Source organism: Aethina tumida, chromosome 1, assembly GCF_024364675.1.
Source record: "Aethina tumida isolate Nest 87 chromosome 1, icAetTumi1.1, whole genome shotgun sequence".
Taxonomy (NCBI): Eukaryota; Metazoa; Arthropoda; class Insecta; order Coleoptera; family Nitidulidae; genus Aethina; species Aethina tumida.
This window is the reverse complement of record NC_065435.1, coordinates 44,160,234-44,187,582: the sequence shown is the minus strand read 5'-3', so window position 1 is coordinate 44,187,582 and position 27,349 is coordinate 44,160,234. Positions and strand designations below refer to the sequence as shown.

The 27,349-nt window shown below is 30.7% G+C and overlaps 1 protein-coding gene across 2 annotated transcripts; it reads right to left on the bottom strand.

Moving 5' to 3' along the window:
- Positions 1-107: 107 nt before the first annotated feature.
- On the bottom strand, positions 108-25,495 carry LOC109605093 (putative epidermal cell surface receptor). Of its 2 annotated transcripts, XM_020021663.2 has the most exons (11): positions 24,998-25,495; positions 5,203-5,526; positions 4,937-5,152; positions 4,758-4,881; positions 4,066-4,695; positions 3,757-4,013; positions 2,688-3,458; positions 2,462-2,633; positions 1,551-2,410; positions 1,266-1,496; positions 108-1,169 (listed from the first exon to the last, which is right to left on the bottom strand). In XM_020021663.2, exons 1-11 carry the CDS (start codon positions 25,134-25,136, stop codon positions 1,162-1,164), a joined length of 3,732 nt encoding a protein of 1,243 aa, XP_019877222.2. In that variant the 5' UTR covers positions 25,137-25,495; the 3' UTR covers positions 108-1,161. The 2 variants fall into 2 exon arrangements, with proteins under 2 accessions (XP_019877222.2, XP_019877243.2); XM_020021684.2 differs by lacking the exon at positions 2,688-3,458 and having other exon boundaries at positions 24,998-25,494.
- Positions 25,496-27,349: the final 1,854 nt, after the last annotated feature.

The window sequence follows — 27,349 nt, the reverse complement described above, 5'->3', positions numbered from 1 at the left end:
ATTATTTAATAATAGGAGCTAGTAATAGCCAAAGGGAATGGTATGGTATTAATTTTTTTGTCTGTGATTCAATATTTATATTATTAGGTTTGAAATAAAACAAATAATTAATAAATATAAATGTCTTTATTCTTTTATTAATATCAGTAGTAAGAGGTACCTGTTCAGAACAACATTATTTTTAAGTTTAAAATCAGTAGACACAATAAAATTATAATGAAACATACTGATTAAAATCTTAAACCATTTATCAGACTCTTCTGGGAAAGTTAATTGTTATTTCATTGTCTGTTACAGCGAATCGAAGAGAGTAAATCTTTATTATGGTGTAGTAATTAAAATTATTGTCCTGCTAAGCTTGTCTTCAAGTAGCCCAGTGGTGCACATATATTTTACTATTATTGTCAACTATATTACACATGAAATTAGTATTTTGGTAAATAAAAACTAATTACTACATATAATTTATATTATATACAAAATTTCTGATACTTGTGGATGTTTTAGTTTCGTCTCCTTGGCTAATAAATCTCCATCTTATGGAGAAGTTATCCACTGTTTCATATTGAAAATCATCTCTTCGTTTTGCTTGTAGACAATTTTTTTGCAGTATAAATACTAAATGTAAATTGGTGTTCATATGTAAAATCACAATTTTATCAACTGAAGACATAACCAGCACATAATTCATTTGATAGCTTACAAAACTGAAATAAAATCGAATTGATTGTTACTGAAATTCAAGAAACTTCAGTTTATTGTGTATTATTAATATTTATATCCTTTGACAACAATGACTAATCTGTTAAAGTTTAAATTGGAGTATGAAGGCAGACATATTGTGGAAGTACTGAGTAGTAGAACCTTCAAAAATATGGTATATATCATTTCATATTCTCTCTTTTTTAAATTGTTACAATAATTTTTGAGATTTCGTTTTAATTTTTTTATTTCTGTAGATAACATCATTATTTATTATTATAGATACTATTGATTTTACACTCAAGAACAATTTTGTCTTGAACTGGTACCTATTACTAGTATGTTCAACTATATTACACATAAAAATACTGTTTTATTAAATACAACTTAATTAGGACACTTAACTTATAATCTAATTTATAATATGTACAGAAGTTAAGAAATTCCTGGTATAGGTACTCATAAACCTGAAAAAAAGCAATGATTTATTTATTTAATATAATAACAATCCATGAATTCTTTACTACACTACTTTCTTCAGTTTTTATATAATGGCATCTTACCCATTGTCTCTTGTTGTATTTCAACTTTGTACGTCGGGTTATCATAAGCAGATTGACTGATTCGCGTCGATGGTGGCGTGATGGCAGCTTTGTTTTGGTTGTGTCGTCGTACGAGTATTAACAGTAATATTAGTGTACTTAAAATTGCTATGGCTGCTAATATTGCAACTATGACTAGAGGCCCATAATAGTCTCCCTTGTGATTCAAGTGTTCACTTCTTGATAATTTATCTAGAATGTAAGAATTTAATTTAACAAGCTGAACACAGCGTTACAATTCATTACCTTGGTGTGTAGATGAACCAAGAGCTGGAGCCGCCCTAGGTTTTGTGATGAAGTCTTGAACGTTACTGGTTTTAATTTTACCATTGGTGAGGTAAACCTCCAACCACAACCTGTACCTGGTACCAGGTTTCAGATCCATAATAACAGTTTTTGTTGGCGAATCTCTTTTGGCTATTTTGAATGTGCTGTGGTCTTCCTTTCCAGAGTCGCTCTGATATATTGCTCTGTAAATGTTTACATATTTGTCTTCTGGATACGGAACTCCGTTCCAAGTAATTTCCACGCTTTGAGATTTAATTTGGGAAATCTTCAACGTGACGTTGAAGCCGTAAGTGTCTACTTCATTAGCTGTGGTGAAGTGTAACATATTTTCCGCATGTAGCTCCGTCAACTGTCCAGGGAAAGGTATAAAGAATATTCCAATTTCGTATTTGGTGTTCGGTTTCAAATTTTCCAGAGTATACGTCGTGACCGCTCTGTGAATCAGTGGAGTTGCTGCGTAAATTTTGCCGTCAATTTCCTTGAACCTCAGCTGTACCCCGTCAATAAATTGTAATTCGTACTCGGTAAACTTTCTCCAAACAACGGTAACCCATGTGGCATTTATATCTGTGATAGCCAGGTCTGGTTCAATTGGAATCATTGGAGGAAGGGTAGTCGTTTGAACATCCTTCAACGTCCGTATCTTGTAAACTCTACTTGACGGTGTGTTATGCAGGTCTCTCAGTGTTATAGTTATTTTGATTTTGTACTCCGTGTCTGCTTTAAGATCCAACAAATCGAACTCCAGTTGAGGTGTGGCAATTAAATCGTTTGGAGGGGCGAACACTTGCAGCTCCCAAGAACTTATGTCTGCATCACTAAAATTCGAAACGTTTAAGATACAAAACCACCAACAGTTTTTGATTTACTTTTTATGGGTGTATCTAACTTCAACTCTTCCATGAAGCCCAACAATTACCGGTGGAACCATGAACGCCAGACGTACAGTGTGTGCATCCAAAGCTTCCAAAGCAGTTACAGTAACGTCGTCTTGTTGAGGAGGGAATCCGTTGATGGCAAAGTTTGGAAAACCGCCTACGCCTAAGGATAAAAACATCACATTTTACGAATCGATTTGTTTAATTCATCACCAACCTGGAACAGAAGCGTTAGGTCTACTGGGAATGACTGGCCCACTTTGCTGAGCTATTAATAAAGGTCCTTGTGGTCCGGGATAATTTAAGATAGGACTTTGTTGGTGAGGATTGATGTTTTTGTGAATCTCTTGGAGGATTTGTTCGAGGGTCACCCCCGGAGGTAACTCATTAAGGTGTTGTCCAACTGAATTTTGTACCAATATAGGAATGTGCTGAGGGTTGCCGTGACCCATTATGCCGTTTTGGTTGGCATATGGAGGTAACACGGGATTTTGAGGATGTGGAGAAAAATTGTGGACTTCCACCACCGACCCCGGAGGATAGTTATTGAATTCGGGATGTTGATGTAGGATTTGAAGGATTTCTTCCGGTGTGTTCTTATCGTTAAGTGCGAAATGTTGTTTCGGTGGCTCTTGAGGGATGAATGGAGGGATGGGGATTTGCTTTACGGGCTTATTCTTTGAAGGAGTGGGTGGGGTAACGAATACGGAATTTGAGACGGGTTTTGGAGGTCTGGACATGTCATTGTGTTTAGTTTTATCCGCAGTATCACTGATCTTTTCGGGAGAGGTGAATTGATTTTTAGAGAAATAGGGATTCTCGTCTGGGGACAAAGGTTTGTGCTCTTGCTCGTCATTGGAGTAAACCAAAAGTGGGCCGAGTACTTTAGATGGTTTTTTCTCGGCGAGAGATCCGAAAAATGACTCGTCTGTCGTACTTGGGGTTGTGGTGGGTGCACTGTCATTCATTGTTCCGTTTTGTGAATGTTCTGAAAAAATTCGTTCGTCAGGAATACCACTCCCAAGCTTTTTTGAGGAAACGTTTCGAAATTGTAAGTATGTACAAGAGAAGATAGTCTGTCCATGTCCGGTTAGTATACTAACTATGTTTTTGGAATCCACGGTAAATGTCAAGTAAATACACAAATCTTACTTTAAGTATTTCAAGCACACCAAATCCCTTTGAAATGTCACGATTTCTGGCCATTATTTATTTTGAATATGTAGTGTGCCAGAAATACTCGAGTTACATACCTTATTTACATCACAAATTAAGAAATATTTTACCTGGACCATTTGTAGGTGCATTACAGACCCAATATTTGCAACAATCGTCATCAGCAATATGGCTAATAACTGCAAATTGTGGTGGGCAGTTCATATTTGGTGGAGGCAAAGCAGTTATTGGTGGACAAGTGTTTTGACACTCGACTTTCCCCATTTCGCAATAGCACCTCTTCTCGCACCCTGTAACATTAATTGGCAGTTGCTCCCAGTTTTTGAAAGACTGTCCTTCGTATTCACACGACCCATTATTTTTACATCTAGAATAAATAATTATAGAGAACAGCACCAGAATTGTTAATTCGCTTGTACCTAAGTTCGTCTGCACAACAGTGAGGTGCTACTGGTTTAAAATCTGGAGGCACAGTTTCCCATTCCACACAATGTGGATCTAACACGTCCACTCCAAAGTAGGTGGGACATTCCATTTTCAAACAATTCATGCCACCCACTTCGCAAACGCATAAGGCTTCGCAATTATCGTTGTATTCTTCTCCAATTTTGAAGTGTTTCTCCTTGAAGACACACCCTGCGGAATCTTTCGTGTCATCCTTTTGTTTATCCTCCTTTTGTTTCGGTCCGAGTTCAGTGTTCTGGACGTCGATTATGTCGTCGGAATTATCAACTCTTAAATATTTTGCGTTGGTTTTGACGAACAAATAACCGCCCGGCAGCATTTGGTACGACTTCCAAGTCTTCTTGTCGTCAGTTATGTCAATTATTGGGAGGCTGTCGTTGTCGTCAAACTTGGAGTCGAATTTTAATAGAATTGTTGTTACATTTATAAACCTGGCAGAAATCAATTTATGCTTTGGTTTTTCTTCTTCCCTATCGGGTTCGTGGTCATCCAAGGTGACGTCACATAAAACTTTTTTACAGCAGGGGTCGTTTGGGTCGGGGACCTCCACACATCTGTCTGATGGTTTAACAACCTCAGGGCATCTATGACAATTGAAAAACACTTTTTGGTTAAGAAATAAACGGAGTTGTAATTGGAGTCTCACCTTGACTTACAACTGGTTGCGCCGGCCGCCTCGCAAGTGCAAACTTTTTCACATCCATCGTCGAAGATGTCCCCCCTGTTGTAGGTTTTGTTCTTGAACGTGCAGATCTCCAACGGTTCAGTTTCTGCGGGAATTTCAAGTTTTAAAGTTAACTTAAGTCGTGTACTGGGGAAATATACCTGTATCATGGGCACAAACCATCACAGAACAGCAAGGATCATCCGATTCTTTGGCGGAGCACAGCGGATCGTCGATCTTCTTGCCCTTCCTGAACAACGGACCGGAGCATCTGTCGGCGCAGTCCATTCTACCGTTTACGCAAGTACAAATCGAGTCGCAATCATTTTCAATCTTCTCCCCGTTTTCGTAGGTTAAGCCACCCTGCTCACAGACCCCTAAAAATGACGTGTTAACAAACGACAAATGAGTGCAGGAGGAACATTACCGATGGTTCTGTTGTTTGGCATCCCCTTGGGGGCCAATATCTTGCCGCTCAGCATCTCGTCGTCTTCGTCGTCGTTGTCGATGGACACGTCGCTCAGGTCGCCGAATTCGTCGTGGGTCGCGTTCTGAGATAGCACGTTGCCGACAGTCTGTTCCTCCATGGTGAAATTCAGTGCTCTACCTTTGGGTTCGTCAGTACTGGTAGAGTTGGCGCCGGCAGGAGGTAAGGGGGTGGGCCTGAATACGGTGTCCATGTCCTTGGGGTTCTTTGGTTTTGAGGTTTCGGTCAGCTTGTTGACCAATGGTAAGGATGGTGTCTGCAGCTCTGAAAAAATGAATATTTTAAATTAATACCTAGATTTCACCCGATACGTTGTGAATGTGTGTTACGTTAAATGAGATGAAAATGATATTAATTTAACCAGAAAATAATTAATGTTTGCCGCTTTCATTATGTCCGAATTTAGTATTCTTTACGCATGCTGGAGACACATTGGAAAAGTGGCCGATTTCTAAGAAAGTAGTGACATTAACGCAGAATTTCGAATCATATTGACGGTGTTTAATTGAATAACTGTATCCAATAATCAATTACATTAATCGTAATCGTAACGAGTTTTTAATTCAATTAACCCGTTTTGCACGTTCGGTACTATTTACCTAATACAACTGTAAAAATTTTAAATTGGAATTCATACTCCGAGACCGTTAATCAAATCTCGCCAACATAAATATAATATAACTGAATGAGGGTTTAATTATAAAAAATAAATGTGGAAATAATGAGCCAAAAAATTATGCAATTTTTAATACATTATAAAGCAATAAATAGCCGTAATTGATGTAATTTAATATTAAAATATTGACGGGCACAATAATGACAAATTATTACTGTTAAGGCCAAAAATTACTAAAAGTTTATCATTGAAATTGCCACAGTACGTAATTCCTTTATTAAAATTAATGGGCACAATTATTTCGCACCATTGAAAAACCGTAGGTTGTAACCTCGTATCTCACCAACAAACTGTGAGTGCATGTTCATTCAAATGACAATGTTAACAAGAAGTAAAGTTACATAACAGTTACCGTGTACCGTTTGCTATTTATCAGGCTAAGTCGATGGTCCAAAGGACTCAATCGGAGCAATTATTAATGAGCCTCGTTAAAAAAAAAAAATATAATACATGTGCAATAGAAATTATTGACCTTGAAACGATTGTTTTGAATTTCAATAACATCTGAAAGGAAGAAAGGTGAACGGGCAGTGGCAAGGAGCATCCTGTCTTTATCCAATAACTTTCATTTTATAATGACTTGTCAACGAACTTGAAACACATTCTGTAACTATTTGTGACAGTAGTTCGTTGTGTTTCTATGGAGTGTTAGGAAAATTATGAACCAAAATTGTTATAAATGGATGAAATGGACTTTTTTTCTTGAATTGATACAATAGTTATTGTCACAGAGAATAACACCATTCAAACATTCTTCGCACAATGGATATTGTTCAAAGTCAATGACTTTATTATTTATAGTTTCAATTAACTGATTAAAAGAAATTAATAAGCAGCTGCGTTGGGAAGTACCTACATGTCACAGGGCCGGTAGCAAAAATGCGTCCACAATGGACAATAAAATGGAAACGAATGTTGGTGATAAGATCTTTGTCTATATTGAACGTGTTGCAAAATACATCGACAATAATATATGTGCAATTGCGTTCGTGGTACTGAATTTATTGTTTCCTCGGTGGTAATTTATTTTCGTAGAAAGTTATTTTTACCGTACACCTGCACCGTCCTACCGGCTAGATGAGAGAAGGCACCTACTATAAATAATTTATAAATAATTAACAGTGAACGTACGAACCAAAATATGTAATTACGAGAGTAGTTTTCCGGATAGAAGGTCTTCTTCGCGTAAGAATCTCTCGGTAACTCGGTTCGAAAGCGGATCGTGTTTCGCCAGTGGATGCAGGTTAATAGTAGATGGCCGGAGGCTGGATCAGTCATAATATTCTGGTGTTATTTATCCGCATTGTGGCAGGCCAGCCGGCCCAGGCCCGGCCCGTTGGCCTGTTGGCCGGCCGGCATTTATGATTTCCTGCCCTCGGGCCGTTTCATAGATTCATCTTCGCTCGAGCCACATCTGGAAGGTCACTCACTCAGGGTGGGACTAACATATTTCGGATTCGTTTGTTACACGTACAGCGGTGGCAAGAGAACTAGCACGAAATTTATTTTGTAGGGTATTTCATGAAACAATTTAATTTTATATCTTGATAATCTATACGTTTTTTTATCTTTTTGTCACACATTTTAAAAACGACAGAGATATTATTAAATTTGATAGATAGCACATTTAGTGGCATTATTTAACAATACTGTCAATAGTAAGAATATATTCTAAGTAGGATTTATATTATTTTATTTAATGACTCACTTTCAGTGGGAAGAAAAAAATATTTTATTGTAGAAAAAAGAAATTATAATTAACATGCAAAAACAAGGTCTAAATGTAACCGACATTGCTGAAAGCTTAAGATGCTCCTCAAAAATGATTACTTCAAAAATTGTCAATAAGGTAATTTTTCAATATTTATTTATTTAATCAACTATTTTTATATCATAAAAATCAATATTTTTTCGTATTTATTTTATATGTTAAACGTGACGTCTTGGATAATTAAAAAAAATTTCTTAGAGAAAAATTAATTTAAAAGAAATTTTTTTATACCGTATTCCTATTGTTTTCAAAAAATCTATCAAAATAAAAAATAATAGAACCCTAACCTAACCTATTTTTTTTAGAATGTTCATCAAAAATAGAATATTTTCCAAAGAATCAATCAATAATGTAATTTTTCAATTCTTTATGAAATGAAATAAATCAGTTTTTTATTTTTAAAAATATTGATTTTTTGAGGTTTTTTCTTGAAATTTTTGTGAAATTTTATTAATTCAAACTTGAATAAATTCAATCGATAATAAATATAACTTTGTTATATTTGTTGATGGTAAAATAAAAATTGTTTAAAACTGAATATTAAAAAAATATTTTTGAAAATTGAAAATTAATAAGAGGATAACAGAGTATTAAAAAAAGGGAAATTATGAAATAAATATAAATATTTATTTATTAAATTTATTAAAAATTACAACATTTTCAAAAATTCATAAAAAATTGAAAAATTACTTAATTGACATTTTCTTTTTTTGAAAAGGTTTCAATTTTTTTTTTTTTTTTTTTTGAAATATTTAATTTTGGTGAGCTTTCTAAAAAAATAGACAAACATTTATTTTCATAAAAATTTCATAGAAAACGTCAAAAATTAGTATTGTTCAAATTTAAAATTAATTTTATAAAAAAATATATATATAAAAAATATTGATTTTTTGATTTTTTATGATATAAAACACCAATTTAATGAAAATTGTTAAATTTTCAAAAATTCATAAAAAATTGAAAAATTATGTTATCGACATTTTTTTTTTTTTCATGGAATTATGTCATTTTTAATGAACTTTCTGAAAAAATAAGCATATAATATATACATAAAATTATAATAAACAGCAAAAATCGGCATTTTTTCAAATTTAAAATTAATTTTTCTCTAAGAACTATTATTTTTTTACTCTATTAAAACATACTCTTTAATGTCCCGAAGAGTAGAATATTTTGAAAAAAAAATTGTCGATATAATTTTTAGATTTTTATGGCTGGAAATATCTGAAGTAGTGATTCTAAACGACCAGTAAACGAATTTCTTCTTCTAGGCAAATAAAAAATGATTTAATTCAGTAACAAAATGTCAATGTGACTAAATCAGACTGAATGAATTGAATGAACAAAACAGGTAAGGATGTATTTCAGTATAGAAACAATTTGTATTAATAAAGAATATTGGAATAATAGTAAAGTTTCCTCAAAAGTATATTAATTATATTTTGGAGTGATAACATCACAATCAAATTTACAACAAAGGTTACCCAACAAAATATTAACAATTTTTTTAAAGTTATGTACAAATTATTTATAAATATATATTTTTTAAATGGGTGTTATTTCTGTGAACAACAACAATGCACATTTATTCGGTTTAAGATATAATTTGAATATTATAGAAAATATATTTATTTAGGTACGAAATGAATAATCGTAGAAGTGTATTTTAAATATTTTCTAATTAACATTAAATAATAATGTTGTGCTATTTCTTTAGCCCCCTCTCTACACTTAGTTGAATTGAGATTATTCAATTGTTTCAACTTTTTGTTATGTCATTTCAACCATTTTCACTTCGTTGAACGAATATTGTAAATTAACAATCACTTTTTTTACTGCCACAAAGTGCAGATAGTAACGAACAACCTGTTATTATAAAATAGTAGTTTCAAAACGGCATGCCTTCAATTAATATGTATTTGCCTATACAATTTTGTATGTGAATAGAATTTTGCAAGGGAATTAATAAAGATTTAAAGATCACGTTTACAGATAATCATGAATAATGGAGTGTAGATGCTAACGTTCTAAAATATTTATCAGTAATCGTCACGACTTAAATATAAAACTATTAAATAAAATTTCAGGCATTTTATGGAGCACAATTTCTAAAACAATTTTCTGTCACATGTCATCGTCATGTTTTTTGTTTCTGAAAATATAATCGGCTGTATTGCAGCAAATTGATTTTGTAACAGACGTAAATAGCTACCATCATTATTCTTCTGAGTAATTATGTGTGTTAGGGCTAAAATCGTGCCGCAGTGAGGCAACTTCTTTGCCCCCCGGCGAGTAATTAATCTTCAGAAGAAACCGAAGACAACAAGAAAGTTTGCAACCAAGGTACAGCAAATTAAAATGGCAATTCAAACAACAAATGCGGCGTTAAAGTGTAATTTGTACCATAAATGAAAAATTAAATTAAAAATACGACTTATAAATATTAGATAATTTAAATTATTCATGAAGGGTTACGACACAAAATCGTAAAATCAAACAATAGAATTTAAAATGATCAATTTATTTTTATATATAGAAAAACATAAATTCCCTAATAAAACGCAAGGAGTTAACGAATAAAATTATTTTTCAATGCCACCCATTTTGGGACTTGGGAATAACGTTAAATTAATTTAATTACGTCCAATTAACGCCGCATTGTTTTTTAAAGACGCTATTAATTTAGAAAACTATCCGCTCCAATTAAGCAACTAACTTTGATGAATTAGTTTTTGCCCGGCCAGACAATACTTAAAAAAATGCTTATCCGTTACGTTGAACTTTTTCCTTATCCTGAAATGTTTGAAATCGCTCTTTTTATTTACATGCATAATTGATCCAGCAGGAAGTGCACAATTTTATAGTTACATTTTCAACAGACAATGCAGGAAGGAACTGCAGCCTCTAATCTAAAATTTATTATGCGTGCCGGTTGCGTCGAGGTTCAATAATCCCCCCGGATTTGACTAACACAAATAAAACGTGAACCGTAGAAAAATTATTCGAACGGACGACGAAATTAATTCGCAAACGCCAAATTGTCCGATGGAGTAACGAGAAAACCTGCACCGTTATTCCATAATTTGCATCAAGGTCTCGCAAGGTTCGGAACGTTTAAAATTGACATGCAATTTTACGTGTTGTATGGACGGATAACGATGGCTCAAAAGAAAAGTGTTCCAGCGGTCGTGTAGCCTTCAGAAGGTTATTAACACCCGCAAAACTTTCAACGTTGCACGCAGTTTTAATGGTAAGTGATCAAAAGAGCAAATTTAATTACCCACTTGTTCGCATCTTACTTAGGAGAGATTTCACAAGTACAATGCGCTCGTACGGCACATACAAAGCGACGTTGGTTCTTTCGTGATTTCTCGGACAATTTGTTCAGTTAATGGATTTTCTAAATATCACCAAAATATGACAATTTTGAAAATTGAGGTCCATGGGGGTACATATTTATGTATAGAAACGGTGTCCTTTATGGTACTTTAATTGAGGAAAAAAGTTAACTATAGGAATAAGTAATAATGGGTTATGGAATATGAAAAAATATAATTTTTTATCTTCGTTTTCATATTTTCTAACTTTCAGTCATTGAGAAACATTAAAAACAGATCGAAAACATTGTTTTCTTTATTTGATTGTATAGAGAGTTCTTTCATGAACTTTTTCAGTCCATCGACATAGATCTAGTACCTCGCATAGGATTAATACATCCATTTTTCTTTTATCAAATTGTCTTTCTTTCTTTGTCGATGAGATGACTCTCTCAATAAGCAAAACCAAAATAGTATTATACGTTCAATTTAACCAATAACAAAAGAGTTCGAGTACTTTCATGGAACCAAGTGAGTTATTTATAAATCATCTGCAGATAACAAAAGGCTCTGCTTCTGCATTTCAATATCACGTCAACATTTTCCTGGAACTGTATTTCTAAAACATTAAAAAGTGTTTGTTTAAAGACCCTCAAATATGTAAGATGATATAGAAAGATGACGAATTTGTACAGAAATTAAATGAAAATGACGTACCATTTTGCTTTATATTCAAGACTGTTGTTCATGGTTTTTCTGGGAACAAGACAATTTATGATAATGTAAATAATTGTTAAGAATTTACTATTTTTAAAACTATTATAATGTCAATATTTTCTGTAGTCTTATCTAGATTCCAAATTTATGAGTTGTAATGATAAACAAGGTGAATATTTTCATCAAACTTTAATTACTATGGAAATAAGGTATCAAGATTATTGGAGTACATGTTAAGAGATTATTATTGATTATTATATAAGAAACTAATTATAGGAAATACAAAAATAAATTAGTTCAAATAGTAAAGATATCTGACATTATTTGATACTATAATATTTTAAATTAAAAATAAAATCAGCTGAAAAATAAAAAAGAAGGTGAATTTAATTTCAGTTACACCAGAACATCTGTTGTAAAAGATTATTTTTATTTATTTTCTATTATTATCAATTTTATTTTTATTTTCTATTATTATTAATGTTATAAATCTAAAAAGACGAATAAATAAATGTATATTCTATTGCATGAGCAACTATGAAGTTGCCAAATTTTTATTTCCAACAAAATATCCCTTTAACAACCAAATATGTAACTTCAAGTACTACTATTTACATATGAATATTTCAAAAAAGAGGTCTACCAATAATATTTTCGTATTCTGCCCAAAATTTTAACCTAGAAAATAGAACTAGTGTAATAATGATATTTAGATAATAGTAAATCTGTCTATTTGTTATTGTTATCGTAACACAATATGCAATTCGATTTGCGGAAATATACAGAACTGTGCCTTAAATGAAAGTAAAGTTGTTGGAATGTAGTTCCTGTCAAAAACTATTTGTTAAATTTTATCTTTATGATCTTTGTTCACAAGCTGTAGTTCCGCAAGCGATCAAAATATCGCAATATTAGTAAATTCAACAAAATACTTAAATTTGTTTATATTTTGCATAATTTGCTTATTGTTACGTAAAACTTTTTATCTATTTAAATCTCATTTGCATATAATAATATTTTTAAAGGCAAAAAAATAATTTAAATAATTATTCACAACTGACAGTTTCATGTTTTTTATTTACTTTATTTTATTTATAAAATAATATTTCGAAAATTTTAAAACAAGACAATTTAGTAGTACCTTCTTTAAAACAATTTATTATGAAGGTATCAAATGAGTTTGTCCATAAATACTTAAATTTACACAAACTATAAATTGTTTCAATTTTTATTTACATTAAAATATATAAATATGTTTAAAAACATATTCAAAAAATAAATCTAGTTGTAATATATTTTTTTAATTTTAATTTGTTTTAAACTTTAAATCTTCCTTATTAATTAATGAAATAAAAATAATTTTATAAAAATAATCATTTCAAAAATTTTAAAACAATATAATTTAGTAGTACCTACTGTAAAACAATTTATTAAGAAGGTACTAAATAACTTGTCAATAATTATACAAATATATTAAAACTATAAATTGTTTCAATTTTTTTATTTACATAAAAATATATAAACATCTAATAAATCTAGTTGTAATATATCTTTTTAATAATCTTGCTCTAAACTGCTTTAAATCTGCTTTATTTATTAATGAAATAAAAATAATTTTATGAAAATAATCATTTCAAAAAATTTAAAACGAGATAATTTAGTAGTACCTAGTGTAAACTAATTTATTAAGAAAGTACTAATTAACTTGTCCATAAATATAGACATATGATAAAACACAAGAAAATTTAGTAGTAACTACTACAAAATAACTTATGAATATACCAATTTATTAGTTAAATTTCAAAAACTGTGTCAAGTGTTTTAATTTTTTATTTACTTAAAAGAAATCTAAAATTTTTTTAAACAATTAAAATCTGTTATGTTCAAACATTTAAATTTAATTATCACATTTAAAACAGTTTTATGTATCATAAAAAGAGAATAGAAAATAATCATTTAGAATTTTAATTTTTAATGACTATACCAAATTAATTTAATAGAAAAATGGTTATTAAAATTTACTCAAACCATAAGGTGTTTCATTTTTACTATAATATATTAAAATAATATGTTTTAATTAATATTCCAAAAAGAAACTATTTTTGTAGGAATAAGTACGATCAAACGTAAAACTATTTCGTAGTAGAATTTCACAAACAATTGCAATCCATACAAATTTTCCAAAAAAAAATTCGCACCATTCAGCATTTATACCCATTTAAACAGCAACGTTAAGTGGAATGATCATCCCAAAGGTCAGCTAATTGCCATCGAAGATTGTATTGTTCGTCTTCATCGGCTGAATAATTGTGCTTTAAAAATTACGTCAAAACCATACAATAGTGAAAGTGTGTAAAAATTTGCGGTCTGTCTAGAAGCAACAATAAGTGCCTACCGACCTACCTGGCCATTGTTTGGCTGACCCATTTGCTACAAATTGCGTCTTGCACCACTAATATCATATTATTTACATGATAACTATTCCATAAACACACCTGCAAATAAACAACACACCACCAACTGATAAACCCTGAGTGTCGGTTCCCGGTGTGTTTGCTTTTCGCTCTGGCAAATTTGTTAACTGATCATTTTTTATTATGTAACATATAAATTTAGCAAACAGAGCAGCAACCCCACAATCTGCATATATGCATATATTTATCGTTATGTATCACTACATGAATACCTACAGAGGAAAACAAACAAAGAGTTGTGTGTTTATGTTTAATAGAATATTTATACATTTGCATACCCTACATTACATCTAATTAGAATTAAATTACGCTCAATTAAAAAAGTAACAAACAAAAATTTGATGAATTAAATAATTTAAGAGCTCAATTACTTATGTGACTTAATCAAAATGTAACGGGGTCAGTGGATCATAATAATCTTAATGTTTTTATGAGTGTTTATGTTGTTATTGTAGTCTAAATTAAGCATTGTTCAAACTACTAAGTTACGAACGGAGTTTTTGGTTCACTGGAGTTGGTCTCACCATTCGAATTGGCCAATAATTATATCTAACTCTTCTACAATGGGTATAACTGCACTTCAGTATACTTTCGTGTTTATAGGCCGTCTGATTGGATATAACTGTTGTTGTACAATTTGATAATTCATTTTGCTATTTTACACGTTTTTTCCAGACTATCGACATCTTTCAACTGTGCTTTGGATTAAATGTTTATGTATCTAAGGTGGAACATTTTTAAAACTTGATTGAAACATCTTGATTGAATTTAGTTCTTCTGTTCAAATACACCATGGAGTTAAGAAGTGTTAAAAAGATCTGAGAATATCAAATAGTGACTTAACACATTAGTTTAATGTTTGGTGTCAATAAAACCACACGTTCCGTTTTGTGTGGTATACTATGTTCACCAGTGACACCATTCAGTTATAAACTTCTAAAGATATTTGAACAATCTGATTGTCAGAAATAATGGGCTAAGCCACAATCTGATATTTTCAGATAATATTGACATTTAATTCTTAGGTTTATTGTCCAAAACAAATAAATTTACATGGATGAATCTGATTTTTAGTCGGATTCAATTCAATAGAGAACTGATTCAATTACTTAATCAAGTTTTCCCATTTTTTGACTGTAAAACTATTGAACATAAAGCTTTCAAAAATACCTCGAATAATATACACTCTACAAAAAAAATACATATAATCAAAATTGAATCATTGTGCGGAGGAAGAACACTAGTGCTAACCCTAGTACATCACTCCTGTGTTTTTCGAATCATAATAGATAGTTTTGTTCTCGGGGAAATATTTTTTTTATTTCTTCTACTCTCACCAAACTTTACTGAGGAATTCTTACCTATTAGGATGTTTGATTTATATGAGCCTCTTTTCTCATCATTTTACAATCCTAGATACAAATGACCTTTTATTCTTTGGCTTATTGTCCAAAATAAATAAATTTATTTGGAAGAATGTGATTTTTAATAAAATTTGATATGTAATCGGATTGGAGGATGCTAAATTCAATGGACATTCAATCACTTAACCAATTTTTATCATTTTTTGACTCTAAAATTGTTGAACTTGAAACTTTCAAATATCTTGGCTAATTGGCATTTTACGAAAAAATACATATAATCAAAATTTAATAATTGTATGGGGGAGAAGCACTAGTGTTAACATGTACCTTACGACTTTTCCATGAAAATTTTTCGATTCATAACAGATAGCTCTGCTCTCGAGGAAATAATTTTTTTATCTTTCCTACTCTCACTAAGTTTTACTGAAAAATTCTTATCTATTAAGATGTTTGACTTATATGAGCCTCTTTCTCATCATTTTTCAATTAGTCAGTGCTCAAATGATAGCTATCTACTTCAATCCACTATTAAACATATTTCGAATGACAGTTCTCAACTGAGAAGTGTGTCTGTTCAGAAGAATAAATCAAAATTAAAATTAATTTTACTTGGCTAAGCCACTATATGATATTCTCAGATACAATTGACATTTTATTCTTTGGTTTATTGTTCAAATTAAATAAATTTATTTGAAAGAATGTGATTTTTAATGAAATTTGACATACAGTCGAATTGAAAGATGGTAAATTCAATGGAGAACTGATTCAATTACTTAACCAATTTTTTGACTATAAAACAATTGAACCTAAAACTTTCAAATATCTCTACGAAAAAATACATATAATTAAAATTATGTGTGGGGAAAAACACAAGTGCTAACGTTAGTACATCATCCCTCTTCCTTGAAGTTTTCGAGGTAATCATTTTTTGTTTGTCCTACTCTGACCAAACTTTACAGGGACATTTGTTATTTGATTTAAATGAGCATCTTTTCTCATTATTTTTCAATTAATTAGTGCTCAAAATGATAACTCTTATTACTCAAGATATATGGAAGTTTCTGGTTAAAAAATCATCTTGCAGAAAATATTTTTATGGCATGGAGATTTTTATTGATTTTGAGCTATTATTCATTAAAAAAGTATAGAAGGTTTTAAATGGCCTAGTCTGAACAAAATAATCATTTTTTTGATTGCAAACAACAAAAATTTCGAAACAACACGATTTACAAATCACGACTTGTGTGCCTTTTTAACTCGTGCGAATTAAATTACACATGCACAAACCAGTTTGTTCGCGTGTCGAATTCATAAACCATCATCGTAATTATGTTAATTGAATAATTTAGATGCGATTAATTGCCGCACCGACATATTTAAATAATACTGTAAAATGTAACTGGATCCGACGCATTCCGCAAAAAGGAAACGATCTCTTATTCCGATCGTTGTTCTGCATCTGACCGGACTAAATTGAAGACAAGGTCAACCGTACACATAAAAATAAAAGTATCGTTTCTGACCTTTAATTTTGTTCGGTAGATGGTCGCAATTCTTTACTGGACCGCAAAGGCAAGGTCGACATTTGGTATTTTCACCGGTGATTCATTCAGTTTTTCCAAGCGCAAATTCGAAATTTAGGAAGCTAACAAACTGCACGATTAGAAAGGGCACAACGAAGATAAATGTCGGATCGGAGCCATACTTCATGCGAAGAGGTTTACATAATAACAATAATGGGAAAAATGTGAACATCTTGGACCGGTGAAATGTTACCTTCTAAACCTTTATGTCCGCATTTCGAAACTAGTTTGTTACGTTCCATCTGGACGCAAATCCGTATCTCACATCTCGTCAAGACGGTGAACCAGTTGAAAAAGTTGACCCATTAATCATATACCATTTCGTATTGTTGGCCAATTCTATACGTATATGTTTAATTATTGACTGACGAGAAACTAGATCAACTGTTTAATTATGGCGTTTGAAAGTTACAATAAAAGGCTTTTCTTTGTTATGTGACAAGCCAAAAGACAAAACGGTTTTCTAATTGTATGGGTTTTGAACGCATTTCACAAACAACTGAACAAACCGTTTTGCCATTGTGCCAAAATTGTTTCGTCACACATGTTCAAGAAGCAAGGTCAATTTAGACGTCTGCCATTTTGATCCCAATATCAATTATTCAAAAATGACCGATGACTGGACAAATTGACGTCACTTAAATGCAATATCGTTTTTAATTATCGTAAATTTCTCTTACTTTCGACATTGCATTAAGATCCGTTTTCAATTTGGACCGGGGGGAAATTTCGTTGCTTCACGTACGAAACGGTTTTGAAATTGCTCAAACTTCGTCGCCAACAACGATGATTCAGTGGTACCCGATGAGGCGACGAGTCAAAAATGAATTTCTTTTTGTGAAATCAATTATCGCAACCGTCCCCGCTTCCCGGTGAATCATTCACGTAATAACACATGATGGATCCGTCGTATGGTAGAAAGAAAAAAACCATACGATTTTCAATGTGCGGACGTAAACAACCATTGAGAATAATTCACAGGTACATAAAAAATGGCCATAAAAAAGTTATTCGTGATTTAAACACAAGGTCTTCTGGTTATGTTCACTGGAAATCGTGATGAAGATGTACATGCTTTTTTTTATTGCAGTCACTGGTTATTTACTGTACATTTTATAAGTACACCAAATAAATATATATAATACGTAATAGCGCCCGTGGGGAGGTGAGACTCGATCGATCATTATTTCCTGAGTTTTTGAACTTTCGTTACCAGCAATTCCACAGCAAACATTGTATTGCTGTAACAAAAGTGAGTAAAAAATACTTACAACGTACAATTTCAGGGTTTCCATAAATAGATGCGAAACCAGTTGAGAATTAAAACAGATGTAAACGATAAAGGCAGAAATCAACCATTGAATACATGGAATTATCTTAAGAACTTCATCAATAAATTGTGACTTAATCAATGCTAACATTTCATAAACGTGCATCCGACACTGAAATTAATTTCACGTCAGAATAATCACTGACATTTTACAGAGCGGGTATTTATTTTCGCATTAGCGGGGAATGTTATAATAATGCCAAAGTTGGCAGCAAAACTGTTAATTACAACCGGAGCCGTAAGTGAAATTAAAAACGTATCAAGATAGAAAATGGTAAATTGCAGACTGCCGGAGAACATGATGATGGTGGTAGAGGCTTATTTGGTTATATTTTGATCCCACTATTATTTATTCTACCACTAGAGATACAAAGAAGTTTTAAATAGAAATATTTATAAACTATGAAACCCTTAAAAATTCAGACACTCTGTGGACTATTATTTTTTCTTAATGAAACCTCTTGTATATAATGACATATTTCGATAGATGTTTTACTGTTTCGAAGCAAATTATGTTATATACTGGATGATTTTATTATATTAGAATATAAATATTTCAAGTGATTACCACCTCAGAAAAAATACCCATAATTAAAAATTTAATCACCTCACAAAGAAAACAGATAAAAAGATTTTGCATTTTTCTTTAGAGGAATTTTTTAAACTTTCAAATTGTTTATATTTAAATTAAAAATTTAATTTTTTATTTGTATAATTGCATATTTTTATTTTTTCTTTTATATATTTTATAAGGCTAAATTAAAAATTTAAATATTCTTTTTTTAAATTTAAATCGTTATTTTTAATTTTTTTTTTTTAATTCAAATGGTTATTTTTAATTTTTTTAGGCTTAATATTTCAAATTTTATAAAATTAAATAAAAATTTTAAATGGTTATTTTTAATTAAACAAAATATTTCAAATTTCATTCATATTAAGTACAAATTTTATTTTTTTTTATTTTATTTTTAAGGTTTTAGGTTTAATAGTTCGAAATTTATAAATGTAGATTAAAAATTTATTTTCTATTTTTTTTTTTAATTATTCGTTTTTTATTTTAATATTTCAAAATATATAAATTTCAATTTTTCTAAATATTTTTTTTTTTTTAATTTTTTAGGCTGAAGCCTAAAAATCTGAAGATTTCAAATTTTATAAATTTAAATTCAAAATTTATTTTCTAATTTTCTATAATCTAATTTTCTTTTTTTATTTTTTAGTCAAATTTTATAAATTAAAATTAATAATATTAATTTTTAAAGTTAATATTTCATATTATTATTTTTTTTAAATATAAATGGTTGTCTTCAATTTTTTAAATTCAAATGGTCATTTTTAATTTTTTAAGCAAAATATTTCAAATTTTGTTAATTTTAAATTAAAATTTGTTGTTTATTTTTAAGCTCTTAAGCTTAATATTTCAAAATTTATAAATTTAGATTTTAATTAACTGTTTGTTTTTTTGAATGAATTTTTATTATTTTTAATCTAATTTTTTTAAATTTTTTAAAGCTTAAAATTTCAAATTTTATAAATTTAAATTAATAATTTAATTCAAATTATGTTTAATTTTTTAAAATTAATATTTCAAAAATTATAAATTTCCAATTTTATAAAATTAAATTTTTTAAATTCAAATGATTATTTTTAATTGTTTAAGCAAAATATTTCAAATTTCGTTCATTTTAAATTAATATTTTTATTTATTTAATTGTCATTTTTAATTTTTTAAGCTTAATATTTTAAATTTCATGATGATTGTTATTAAGTTTTTAGGTTTAATATTTCAAAATTTATAAATTACTTAAATTTTATAATTTCGAGTTAATTTTGATTTTTTAAGTTAGTCGTAATATCTGGTAACACGTTCACGCCACTGGATTATGTATGTTTCATAAAAATTAAATAATAAAAAATATTGTACAATAAAATAAATAATAGGACTATCAAAAAACAATCAATAACCCTGTACCTCCTTATCGAGACTCCTCGAACAAAACAGCATCACAATTAAACTAAAACTGTTGTTTAAATTTCGTCCATGTCAAGAATTCGAATTTAATTTCGTTAATGAAAAAGCGTCCGGCATAATTTATTATTATTCAGAAGATTTCAGACATTCCGACCGTATCGGGGTCGTATCTCGTAGATGCTGTAGAAGAATTTCTTTTTAATACGATGAGTGTCCATTTCTTTTTTTTTTTGGGTACCGTTAGGAGTCGTTATTACGTGTCGGCGGCAAGTGAGTAATTTTATGTTGTGACGCAGGTGCCAAACACTCAGATGTGGTCCACACGATTTTATTTAACGTCTGCGAAATTTCGGCGAACTGAGGCGACACAGACTCAGCCATTGATTAGTTCATAGAGTCGCGACACAGCCCCTTTATTTAACTTCTGTTTGTCGTATGAGAATTTTTCCAAAACGCCGACCACTTAATTACATAAGTATTATTCACGATATGTAATTTCCCTTGCGTTTCCGCTCACAAATCGCGTCACTCACACGGCTCCTCGTATCCAACATTTATTGTTCACTAATTTAGTCGTGGAGACTTCAATGCTCCAGTAGCCATGAAACCTCTATGTGTCAACGTACCGCAATGATGAATGTGTAATTTGTTAACCGGAGGCGATACACACGACTTTAATAAAATCTCGACATATTCTCGGAATGCTTTTATAAAAAGATTTAATAGTGCGGCGTCGTAATGATCACAATTGCAAAGCCTTAACGAGTGAGAAACTTCTCAGTTATTTGTAAATACAGACTATTATTGCGCTAATATTTTGAGGTTTAGAAACTAATAATATATATTTATGAAAAATGCAGGTGAGAGAAGGGAATGTTTGCAGCAAAATGAACTTGAACAATGAGCATACTAACATACTTTTATCATCATCACAAGCTGATTATAAATGGGAATGCGGTGTAATTATTTTAAGACGAAGTGAAGCTCTTCAGGCCAATTATAACTGTTTTGGACGTGCAAGGAAAAATTTAACAGAATCAAAATTATATGAACAATTTTTGTTGTTTTTTACACTTTTTGTTCGGTAATTTTCCAAACCAAATTAACTACTTCTTCATGAGACAGAGAAAATAAAACTGTTTAAACTGGCTGAGGTTTTATATAAATATTTAGATAATTAACAACAAGTTTACCATGGAATGAAGTCTCAACAATATTTGAAAATATATATATATATATATATATATCTAAGAGTTACTTAATATCTTGATTCTAGAACAAAACATTATAGTGAGGTTTTGTCATCAAAAATTTTTATATAAATCTGTTTTTTCTAATAATCTTAATTCTTCTGATTAACTAAACCATGAAATAAAGTATCAAGAATATCTGAAAATGTCAAATACTGATTTAATACGTTGGTTCTAGTACAAAATATTAAAGTGAACCTCGGTTGGATGATACTAAAAACAGTCATTATGCCATAAACGGAGTTTTTTGTTATCAAAAATTTTGTATAAATCTATTGTAGAGTTAAAAATCAGATTTTTCTAATAATTTTAAATCTTCTGATTAACTAAACCATGGAATAAAGTGTCAAGAATATCTGAACATATCAAATAGAGACTTAATAATTGGTTCTAGTTCAAAATATTATAGTGAACCTCGGTTGGATGATACCAAAAACAGTTAATATGCCATGAACACTTTTTCATTATCAAACATTTTGTATAAACCTATTGTAGAGTTAAATATCAGATTTTTCTAATAATCTTAATTCTTCTGATTAACTAAACCATGGAATAAAGTATCAAGAATATCTGAAAATGTCAAATACTGATTTAATACAAAGTATTAAAGTGAACATCGGTTGGATGATACTAAAAACAATCATTATAAACGGAGTTTTTTGTTATCAAAAATTTTATATAAATATATTGTAGAGTCACAAATCAATTTTTTCTAATAATCTTAAATCTTCTGAATAAGTAAACCATGGAATAAAGTATCAAGAATATCTAAAAATATCAAATTGTGACTGACTCAATACCAGTTTCCAGTTATCAGTACTCAGTTGGATGATACAGAAAACAGTTATTATGGCGTGAACACAGTTTTTTATTGTACAAAATATTGTATTAATGTATGGTAGGGTTAAAAATCAGATTCTCCTAATGATCTTATATCTTCTAATTAACTGAAACATGGTATCAAAAATATCTAAAAATATTAGATAATGCTTAATACCTTAGTTCTAATATAAAATATTATACTAACGAGGTCCACGGTTGGTTGACATAGGAAACAGTTATTATGACATGCACAGATATTTTAGTGTCTATATTTTTTTAGCAATTATTCGTAAAAATCAAGATATAATTAACAAATATCTTCAATGAAAGTCTGCCAAAATGGCAGCATAAATTTTACCACCAAAACTTGGCTGAAATTTTATACCACAAAATTATTTATGATTTTTTTACTTAATTATAAATAAAACCACAACATCCAAGTATGAACGCATCCCATTACACCAACGACAGCACGTAAAAGAAGAAAAATAACTTAAATGTGAAATTAGCTAACGGTGTCAAAAACATCTAGCTGCGTACGTAGGTGGTACCAAATACAAAAAACCATTAGACATTAAAAACATCCAAATAAACCTTCCCATGCGACGTCGACGGTGACGCCTCCGTTACCAAAACTGAATGGACCAACGTTCCGAGCTAATTTTTTAAATTCAAAATTTCGTTGATGGATCAAACGAAGAATTTATAGAAACGTAAAACGAAACTTGTTTTAACGGTACATTCAATATCGGAGGCTTATGCAAAACATATCGTGTTTATGTTTAGTGAACTAATGACCAGTAAACCTTGAAGTGTTCAATATCATTAGTGTGGTGGTCCACACAGTCTCAAGATGCATTATGTAACATTATATAATTATGGCAAAGAACATGCCATTTTACAATGGATTAATTGATTTAAAGGGGGTTCAGTTCTGTACGAGTGAAACAGACATAATTACTTAGAAAGCATCTTTATTAGAAAATGTAGCATATTAATAATAAACGATGTGATGAGAGATTTTTATGGACATTGTAACAGTAAATGGATATACTTAATTTATATTCTTATCGCTAATTATCTTCTCATTAATAAATTAATTAAGGTTGCGGTAAAATTTATTACGGGTAAAATGCTTTTCAAATTGGTATTGGTTTTCCACGAAAGCATGCACCTTTGTTTCTGCTAACTGGCCAACCAAAATTGTACGTTGTAAAATTTAAAACGTATAGAAGAAGTTTATTATTATTAATGCCACTCAATAAGAATGGAATAAAATGTACCATTGTAATGCATATTATAAGGATGTTATTGAGAAGCTGACGTTTTACAACTTTTTAAATACCCATCCATTGTGTACATAATTTACAATAAACGTCTGACTACTAAAAACAGAAAGAAAAAGTTGTGGAAATGACTTTTAAACGTTAAAATTGATATTCTAATATCGCTGTTTATTTGTACTTATGAAAATATTATTAAGAAACGCACCAGTACATGTGTTTATGATAATTAGACTTTCTACTTAGTGTAGTGTATTACACAGGGAAAGTAATCATTTACATTTAAAAGGGCTATTATCAACGCTGTCACTTAAGAAATGCGGTGGATGATATTTATTATTACCACAATAAATATGCACGTAGGTGTTTTGACCTCAGATTTTCACGTATTCTGGTGAACAGATAATGCAGGACACAATGGAAATTTTATCTTATAATGACTAAGAATTTTACGTAAAAACTTTTAAATATAGAACGGTTTTAGTAATTTAACAGTTAATTAACATTTGTGCCTGAATTTCCCATGTTTTAGGAGTATCGTATGTCACCGTTTTATTTTTATCATCATTGCCACAGTTTTAAACATAAACTTTTGTGTTTGAAACATGGAAACTAAATGGATTTAAAGAAATCGACCTTATTTATCCAATAGGAGACTAATAAAAACACAACAGGACAACATTATAATTGCAAACTGATATTTATGGTGTTTCTCGTTCTAAAAACAAGGCTTGTGCATTATGAAAGTAAAAAATGTGTATATTCTTTGGTGCACAAGCGGCATTACGTTAATTCTTGATATATATCAAATGTTCAAGTTTAGTCACAGTGTGCTACATACCTTAAATGATAAATTGAACCACACAGAAAAATAATATGGAGTATTATATCATTTTGTGGCAATTATTTGCCTTTTCCTCAGGTTGGTTGTACCAAAGTAATAAATATGTTCTTGTACGGATCTTGTTTAGGACATAAAATCCTGTTATTCTCTCTCTAACACCTCGGCAATGAAAGTTTGTTGTTCAGGCCTTCGTGTTATGGTAAGACGCAATATATACGACGATATGATAAATTCTCGACCGTCCAGTCCATCAACAGTATCGATCTCATCGATTTATTCAATCGAAAAACATTGTAGTACTACAGTACTTGGCAGTGGTCGTATTTACTTACCGTTCTCTTGCGATGCGGTCGTACAGTTCCCACTAGATCCATCTTTTGATTGGCAATCATCGGCCAGGGCACAATCGCACACCGAGCACAGAACAGCGACAACAAGAAGAAGCAGGGGCACCGGGTAACGACTTGTCATTTTCACCACCTGTCAGGATCCACTGACGGACACAGAAACCAAAACACAGCAACAATAAACACTTTGTTTAGCGGCTGAAAGAAAAACGCGTGAAATGCACAAGAGAAAAATATACGTTAGATCACATCACTTCGGACGTAGTGCGGTTGTTGTTGACCGTTGCGGACGCGAGGCGGTTCAACTTTCAGTCTGCCATGCCGCTTGTACACGGGCTACGTACGAGCCATCACCATCTACCTTCTACCTAGTGGTTGACTAGTGGGGTTCAAGGTAAATGAGAGGTATACGCTGCTCCGCACCGCTCCTAAGATGAAAATAAACAACGCTGCACTAGCATCTTTCGCGCACTGTACCACCCTGACATTCACATGGTCCACGACCAAAACAATGTTGTTTTTTTTTCGCCTTTTGTTCGCTATTTTTGTGTGGTTTTTCAGACACCTTTTGTATACGGAATGTTTTGGACAATTGCTGTCAATTAACACTTGCACGTCGTCTCATCTCAATTTCGTCGTTCCGTCTGAAGTCGTTGTTTTTATGGACTTGTAAATGGGAAGATTCAACATTTTGAATTGTTTAGGGAATTTTTCCATAATGAATTGACGATTATTGAATGGTAAAAATTGTTGTCCGATTGTGGAGGTAACAAGCAAAAGGGAAGTCATATTTTAATGCACACACCTGAGAGAGATCATTAACATAGTAACCATAACATACCTGAGATCCAGGTGTTAATAATATCACAACAAAGAAATCAAACCGTAGTTTATAAAAAATATTCGTTCTATTAGCTTTTTTTACGTAACGTTTAAATGAATATTTAATAAGTAGTTTAGTGTTTTGAAATTGAAGTCAGGTTTCGTTGATAAATGTTTCAAGATCGATCACGAATTTTGGATTTTCCCAAAATTCATCTATACGCAACTGGCAAAAAAACAGTTTATCAAAAAAACCCAAATCAATTAATTCTTTGTGTAGCAAAACAAACAAAAAAACAACATTTAAAGATACATTCTTACATATTTTTTCTTAATTAATTTTATATTTCTTAATAAACTCTTTAATAAAAATCCTAATATTATTTTTTTAGAGTAACAGTTTGTTTTTATTAATGAGATTGATATTTCATAATAAAAAGAATTTAAAAATTATTAAAGTTGTTTTTTGTCTTATACCTTTTTTTAGCATTTTGATAATTATTCGATGTTTATCGGAAATATTATTAAATCATTGAAAATTACTTAATCATAAGCTTAATTATAAGAGTTAAAATTAAATTTCTTTGACAAATATTTTATGACCCATCAAGAATATCCAAATAACTATAAATTCTAGTCTAAATCCTAAATCCAATATAGTCTTAAGTACAATAATATTAATAATAAATCTTTATTTTTGCAACAATTAGATACACATAAATAGAATTACAAAATATCCATACAACATAATAATTCGTGTAAAAACAACTAGAAAAAAACAGTTTATTAAAAAACCCAAATCAATTAATTCTTTCTGTAACAAAATAAACAAAAAGACAATATAAATTTTGTTTTATAATTTTGACCCATCTCCTGCATAAACTCAACCATTTCCTAAATATACGTCTATATTCCTTCAAGCGTCTTGAATTGCTGTAAGGAGTTCATTTATATCTGTAAAATTGTCGAATAAACGTGATCCCCATATTTTCTAGTGTTGATGTCTGGAGATTGAAACGGGTAAGATAAAAGATCGATGCTTTGGTCTTTTACCAATTCGTTACAATTTCTTATTTGTGTTTGAGATCGTTTTCATGTTGAAACATATAACACACATTGCAGTTTGGTCCCTATAGAACATCCTATAAGGATGTCCATAACATAAGCAGAACTTAAATTTTTTTATTAATTAAATTTAGACTCGTCATTAAAAACTACTCGTCCCCATTGTTTTGTGGTTCAGTGAATGTGATTCTAATCAAATCAAAATTGGACTTTCACATTTTTAGTAGAAACTAGGGTTTTTCTTGTAGGTTGGAGGTCAAACGAACCCCCATTCACTAATCATCTTCACACTGAACTAATTTCACCAATTGCCATTTCCTCCCGGTTGACGCTAAGATTGGATTATTTCTTTTTTCATTCAAGTTACACAATTACCGATTTTCTTTAAAGATTTTAGAACTCGGATACATTTTTTCGAAGCGACCACTTGGCTAGATCCTCTAAATTTTC